Source organism: Crotalus tigris, unplaced genomic scaffold (assembly GCF_016545835.1).
Source record: "Crotalus tigris isolate CLP2741 ecotype Arizona unplaced genomic scaffold, ASM1654583v1 scf7180000019692.1526454, whole genome shotgun sequence".
Taxonomy (NCBI): domain Eukaryota; kingdom Metazoa; phylum Chordata; class Lepidosauria; order Squamata; family Viperidae; genus Crotalus; species Crotalus tigris.
This window is the reverse complement of record NW_024097664.1, coordinates 682,512-689,935: the sequence shown is the minus strand read 5'-3', so window position 1 is coordinate 689,935 and position 7,424 is coordinate 682,512. Positions and strand designations below refer to the sequence as shown.

The 7,424-nt window shown below is 46.9% G+C and overlaps 2 protein-coding genes across 2 annotated transcripts in view; one reads left to right on the top strand and one right to left on the bottom strand.

Moving 5' to 3' along the window:
• The window catches only part of LOC120317510 (zinc finger protein 501-like), a 661,069-nt gene that overhangs the window by 400,160 nt on the left and 253,485 nt on the right, over positions 1-7,424 (top strand). The gene's annotated exons all lie outside the window — the stretch shown is intronic.
• AGPAT2 (1-acylglycerol-3-phosphate O-acyltransferase 2) overlaps positions 3,734-7,424 on the bottom strand; it is a 37,476-nt gene continuing 33,785 nt past the window's right edge. The window contains exon 6 of the mRNA XM_039364208.1: positions 3,734-6,996. Coding sequence (XP_039220142.1) covers positions 6,830-6,996 — 167 coding nt within the window. The 3' untranslated portion in view covers positions 3,734-6,829. The remainder of the gene's footprint in view (positions 6,997-7,424) is intronic.

The following is a 7,424-nucleotide window of genomic DNA, read 5'->3' as shown; positions in this document are numbered from 1 at the left end:
CCTTAGGTGGCCAAAGTATCTGAGCTTCAACTTCAGGATCTGGTCTTCTAAAGAGCAGTCGGGATTGGTCTCCTCTAGGACTGACCAGTTGGATCGCCTTGCAGTCCAGGGGACTTGCAGGAGTCTTCTCCAGCACCAAAGGCCTCCATTCTTTGGCGCTCAGCCTTTCTTAGGGTCTCTAGGTGGGAGGCAATAAATGCAGGTTGGCTGTGGCAAAGGTACGTTTTGCCCCTACAGAAGGCAAAGCCAGCTGCTGCTCACAAGCATTCAAGTACAGATGAATTTACGGGCCTCAACAACAGTCCATTTTGGGACCGTTCAAAGTTTACAAAACGGCCCCGAAAAAAAGTGACTTATGACCAATTTCCACGCTTGAACCACCGTTGTAGCGTTCCCTCTGGTCGTGTGATCCAAATTCGGACGCTTGGCAATTGACTCGTACTTATGACGTTTCGCAGTGTCCCGAGGTCACGTGATCTCCCTTTGACAAGCAAAGTCTGGGCTCACAGAACGACACATTTAACAACTGCAGGGCTTCGCTTCAGAAGTGTGGCGAGAAAAGTCGTAAAGCGGAGCCAAGTGACTTAACCAATGGTTCGCTTAGCGGCAGTTGTGGGCCCAGTTGTGGTGATAAGTTGAGGACTACCTGTGTCCCCTCATGGGGTATAATTTCACACGAAGCTTCCCTTATCTTGCCTGGATTTGGTTATTCAGCTGCCGTTCGTTTCAACTGTGATTCGTGGCGCCGTCCCCACCCCACCCCATGGTACTTCACTACTACAGAGCTGCTCTCACTAGAACAGGGGTCTTCAAACTTGGCCAGTTTAAGACTTGTGGACTTCAACTCCCAGAATTCCTCAGCCAGCAACGCTGGCTGAGGAATTCTGGGAGTTGAAGTCTACAAGTCTTAAATTGGCCAAGTTTGAAGACCCCTGCACTAGACAGACAACCCAGCCAGGTACTTAAGTGTCAGGAGTCCAAAACTACCACATGGCCAAATAGTAGCACCTAAAGGAGGAACTTGGGCCATTAGTGCATCAAATTGCCTCAGCCTTTGCTAAGGTACCAGAGGCAGCCAAGAAACGAAGGGGATAATAATCCCAAGTCCTTTTTTGCAACAGTATTGTTTTGCTTTTTTTTGTCTCGTCTGGAATATGTATTTTTCTGGCCACATGCTTACTTACACGGTGCTATCCCTGCACACACCAAGCGTCTGGATGGTGGGAGTCACTGCAACATTGTGCACTGGACAGCACAATGGGGGGGGGGTTGAATTGTGGCAGGGATTTGCGAGTAAGCCAGAGCCATTTTGTATGGGAAAAAGCTATTGTAACCTGCGTGTAACCTCTTTAGGAACTTAATGGATCTTTGGGAACTGTTGACCTCTCTGTTTTTTGAATCTAAGTAAAAACATGGTAGGCTGTGATAAGGTTGGGTGGAAGCAAAAGGAAGCAATTAGGAATGGTGGGAACCAGCTGAATGGCCGATAAGGAAAGAAACAGCTAGAATAAGAGGACGTTCAGAGTTTGCTTAAGTCTGCAAAAGTTGGAACGGATACTATAGAAATAGTGCAGGGCGGGCTGGGGTGTTCCTGTTCGCCCCTGGCCGCTGCTTTCCAATAAATCTGTTCTTGGCTAAAATAACTAAAGAAGTGGGACTTTTAATCTCAGTACAATGGGGAGAGCTAAAAATGGTCTTTCATTTAACTGTTCTGCAACGCCGCTGGGTCTTGAATTGTTCAGCCTCAAAAACTGGCGAGGTGCTAAACGGGGCTTGCTGGGGGCAAAATGTCATTTAATTGCCTCTCAGTGGAAGTGCCTAAGTGAATTTGAAATGGGGCGGGCATCATTTGCTCCGAGGGTCTTGGAAATAGCAAGATAAAGCTTTGGGTGGCTTCGTTCCAGACCGTGCTGGATTTTCCATGGAGACCAGATACTGGTGAGCAAAAACAGCATCCAGCCAATTCGGTGAAATGCTGAAGGTGCTGGCCTAGAGACCAGGAGAGACTTGAGTTCTAGTTCCACCTTAGGCACAAAAACCACCTGGGTGACTTTGGGCCAGTCCCTTTCTCTCAGCCCAGTCCACCTCACAAGCTTGTTGTGGGAGAAATAGGATGAAGATGTACTGTGTGTGTGTTTGCCAGCTTGAGTGATAGCAATCGTCCTTAGACTTATATACTGCTTCGCAGTACTTTAGAGTGCCCTCCAAGCAGTTTGCAGAGTCAGCATTTGCCCCCCCCCCAACAATCTGGGACCTCATTTTATCGACCTCAGAAGGATGGAAGGCTGGGTTAACATTGAGCTGGTGAGAATCGAACTCCTGGCAGTGGGCAGAGTCAGCCTGCAATACTGCATTCTAATCACTATGCTACCACAGTTCTTGGAGAGAGAGAGAGGGGGGGAGGGAGGGAGGGAGGGAGGGAGGGAGAGGTAGGTAGGTAGGTAGATAGATAGATAGATAGATAGATAGATAGATAGATAGATAGATAGATAGATAGATAGATAGATAGATAGATAGATAGATGTAGGTAGGTAGGTAGGTAGGTAGATAGATAGATAGATAGATAGATAGATAGATAGATAGATAGATAGATAGATAGATAGATAGATAGATAGATAGATAGATAGATAGATAGATAGATAGATAGATAGATAGATAGATAGATAGATAGATAGATAGATAGATAGATAGATAGATAGATGTAGGTAGGTAGGTAGATAGATAGATAGATAGATAGATAGATAGATAGATAGATAGATAGATAGATAGATAGATAGATAGATAGATAGTAGGTAGTAGGATAGATAGATAGATAGATAGATAGATAGATAGATAGATAGATAGATAGATAGATAGATAGATAGATAGATAGATAGATAGATAGATAGATAGATAGATAGATAGATAGATAGATAGATAGATAGATAGATAGTAGATAGATAGATAGATAGATAGATAGATAGATAGATATAGATAGATAGATAGATAGATAGATAGATAGATAGATAGATAGATGTAGGTAGATAGATAGATAGATAGATAGATAGATAGATAGATAGATAGATAGATAGATAGATAGATAGATATAGGTAGATATAGGTAGATAGATAGATAGGTAGATGATAGATAGATAGATTAGATAGATAGATAGATAGATAGATAGATAGATAGATAGATAGATAGATAGAGGTAGGTAGATAGATAGATAGATAGATAGATAGATAGATAGATAGATGTAGGTAGGTAGGTAGGTAGATAGATAGATAGATAGATAGGTAGATATAGGTAGATAGGTAGATAGATAGATGATAGATAGATAGATAGATAGATAGATAGATAGATAGATAGATAGATAGATAGATAGATAGATAGATATAAAGCAATAGCACTTAGACATATCCTGCTTCACAGTGCTTTACAGCCCTAAGCAGTTTACAGATTCAGCCTCTAGCCTCCAACATTCTGGGTCCTCAGTTTACCAACCTCGGAAGGATAGAAGGCCGAGTTAACTTTGAGCCGGTCAGGATCGAACTCCAGACTGAGGGCAGAGTTAGCCTGCAATACTGCATTCTAACCCATAAAATCAAGGTGAATAGCTAGCACTAAACACATAACATGAGATGAATGTAACAAGGTAAATTAACCCAGGCCTGGCTATGGAGCCTCTGCCTCCCCTCCCCCAACCCCCCCCCCATGCAAAAATTGGGGGAGGAATCAACCACACCAGCCTTGCTTCTTTTTAAATAAAATTCTTTATAAAAATAGTACATTGGACAATACCAAAAAGCAATCAAAGGTTTTGCAATAAGGCACTTTGGCACACATTTTTTTTGGTATGGTTTCGAAAGGTCGGGGAAACCATTCTTCAGCTGTCGGAACTACAACTCCCAGCAGCCACATCCTCTCCCTTTGTTTCCATTCAGTTTGGGGCTGAGCGCTTTGGCTAAGGTTAAGGGCTTCCCTTCCAGTTGGCGCCACGGCCTTGGACAGGACAACTATGTTCCCAAACCTTGCAAATAAAGCTGAAGCTGGCTTAAAACGATGGTGGATCCGAAGGACTGTCTGAATGCTGGAGTTGTGCTCGATGGGTCCTGCAGGGGCTGAGCTGTTTCAGGGGTAACTTCATCCCAACTAAGTAGGAAATGGGCTTTGTTGCAGAGTTGGAGTGGGGTAGGGCGCACAGCAAGAACAGCATCCTGTTATGCTTGTGATTCCCACATCCACACGGCAAGTGCAGGAGGCCTACTTTGATGGAGCGGAGAGATCGTGGACATTGGGCTGTCTGGAGTGGTCTTTTTTCAACCTTGGTGACTTTTAAGATAGGTGGACTTCAACTCCCAGAATTCCTTATGGGTCCCCAACCAGTGGGCTGTGGCTTGCTGGCCACCAGGCCGTGGGAGAGGCTGACCAGTGCGTGCACGTGTGCGCACATACACCCTCACTCATGCTAGCGCCGCGGAGCATGAAAACACCACTGCACCTTGGGGTGCAAAAACAGGGTGCCACCGCGCCATGGGGTATGAAAACAGGACACCGCTGCACCGTGAGGTGTAAAAACGGGCTGATGCCGTGCCGCGGGGCACAAAAATGGGTGGAAACGGAGCACTGTGCCGCAAGTATCACACTAGTGCTAGCCCCGCCCTGTTTGCATCACGCGTGTCAAACACTTCTTCCTCCTGTTCCCTCCGGTCCACCAACCGAGAAAGGTTAGTGACCTCTGCCCTAACTGGCTGGGGAATTCTGGAAGTTGACGTCCACCCATCTTTGAAATTGCAAGATTGAGAACCTCTCCTCTGGAGACTCCAGATAAAAGAAGCCAAGTTGTGCCCAGTCCCACTCCTGACCCCCTTTTGTTTCGAGGAATGATCCATGGGGATGAGTGCAGGGCCACAGCGGATGGGATGGAGCCAAGGGAATGCAACTGACTTTTTGCAAGATCATCTAGCCCAGGGTTCCCCAACTTTGGCGACTTTGCGGACTTCAACTCCCAGAATTCTGGGAGTTGAAGTCCGCAAGTCTTAAAGTCGCCAAGGTTGGGGACCCCTGATTTAGCCCACTGTCCAGTTCAGGGTCCCAACTTGCTCCACCCTCAAGCAAAGAAATACTCTGAGTCTCTCCCTGGGGCTGGAGGGCCTCGCTGGAAGCTTTGCAAGATGGCAGACTAAGTGCGGATTTGTCTTTCTTCAACTTGGACACTGAAGGAAGCACCGTTGTCAACCAACAGGCAGTGGCTTCATTGGCTGGTTTGGATGACAATGGCTGGGATCGGCATCAAGGCTTGGGCCGAGCAACCATGGTTTAGTAGGGCAGCAGCCCAACGTGCAGGGAATGTTGGACAAATCGCAAGTTCTCCATCACAACTCCAAGCGAACACTATGAGCTGTCTGAAAGTACTTTGGATTCTCTTATTTAAGAGTTTACTCCAACACTTCTGGAAATCTCTGCCCCATCACAGCGGCAGTTGGACTCACAACTCCGCTGAGGGCAACGGAATTCGTGAAACCTCGCTAGCAGCCTTGTGGCCCTCCGCTCTTACAAAAATAAAAATAAAATGGACGTGCTTTGGTGATGGGCAAATCCAAACACTATGGCACTAGGCAAGTTTAATCAAATCTCTTTACACGTTCGTCACTGTTTCGAAATCCAGCAAAAGTATTTTTACCATCAGCCCTGCCAGCTCTTCTCTTTCACCATCACGAGATCTCAGAATGTCCAAGTTAGTACGTCTGCTTTGCGCTCCCGGCACCCAAACCACGTGAGGCAACTTTTGGTGACTAAAATCCTTGAAATATCTATTCTTGCAACGTTATCTTCAAAGAAAATGGGGGGAAAAAAAACTTTGTCCCAAATAAATAAGAAAGCTTCCTTATTCTTCGGCATCATTTAAAGTGGGGAGGAGAGAGGATAGCAGCTGTTTTATACAAGACAGCCTCAAACGCTTCAGAAGATTCATAAGAATCTCCGTATTAGCCATTCTGACACCCATGTGAATGCTAAACTCTCCTGCCAATGTGGGGAAAAAAACCAGGAGGGCCACATTTCTCAACCTCAGCAACTGGAGGATGTGTAGGGACTTCAACGCCCAGAATTCCTCACCCACCCTTCCCTAGCACAGTTGACTGGAGAATTCTGGGAGTTGAAGTCCACACGTCTTGAAGTTGCTGAAGCTGACCATCGATTTGAGCCTAGGTAAAGGATGGGATTTGCTTGGTGACCGTAACAGCAAATGTGGTCCTTCTCCCCAGCTTACCTGTGGGAGCTTACTTTCACACCTGGCCTCCAACAGGGAGAGATGCAGCCTCGGGACAGCAAACACCCAGCATCGCCTCTTCTGGACAAGGGTCATTACTGGTACGGGAGCGTTGCCCCTCTCAACCCACGAAACTGCATCAAATAGTGGGGCCTGAGCCCACCTTCCTTAGGAAAAAGGGTCAAGTGGGCAAGGCTCTGGGCCCGCGCGCCCAAATTATCCCTGTGCCCAAGGAAGGGAAGAAGAATTACTCCAGGGGGCAAGGAGGAAGCCATGAACCCAATCCCTGGAGTCCCCAGGAGACAGAAAAGGCACTTGGGTTGTTTAAACTGCTGGTTGTGGACACTGGGAAGGGCAGGAGTCTTTGGTGAGGGCTGTTTGTGGAGAGGTAGGTGGAGAAAGGAAGGCCAGCGGAGGTTCCTCCACGTGAGAGATTTGAGCACGTCCACCGGTTGAATTTCTTCCTCCCCTCACTCACTTCTTTAGGAGCAACCTACACGCTTCCCCATAACATCAAGCAAGGGAATCTGAGGGAATCTGTCCAACAGGTGAAGCCCGCAGCCATTTTGGCAAGAGACCCTACTGCCCAAGGGTGGAGGCTTCTCCATTGGTTTCTCGGCTCTTTCCCGACAACCTGCGGAAGTTCTCCCTCATGGTGGTGTAGCACTGCATGGTGAGCTCATCAACATCCTCGGAGGTCAGGTCCTTTGTTGAGATGGGCGGAAAGATCTCCACCTGGATTTTGCCTGGGGGAGGGAAAAAAGAGTGCCAACATCGTCTCTACGGCCCCTGGTCCTCCAGCTCCAGCCCACCCGTTTAGAGCAGGAAGCTCCGTTGGTTGGTCCAGCCAATTCTCCAAGTAGTTGCGAAGCGAGAAAACAGCTCCTCCGCTCGCCCAACACATGGTCCAACCACCCAACCCTGCCTCTTTCCTTATGTTTCTCCCGATTAATTCCCCCTCACTCTTCTTTTGGCTTCTCACAGCAGAACTGGACAACTCATCACAGCCAATTTGCAATGGAACAACTCACCACAGACAAGTCACTGGAGGGCAATTCAACGACTCAACTTAATTACTTAAAATAACGAAGAGATTTATTTTAATTAATTCTGGTCATTTGCATTTCACTTTTGTCCATTCTTTGGCACCCTTTCTTGAACGATTCTGTGCCAC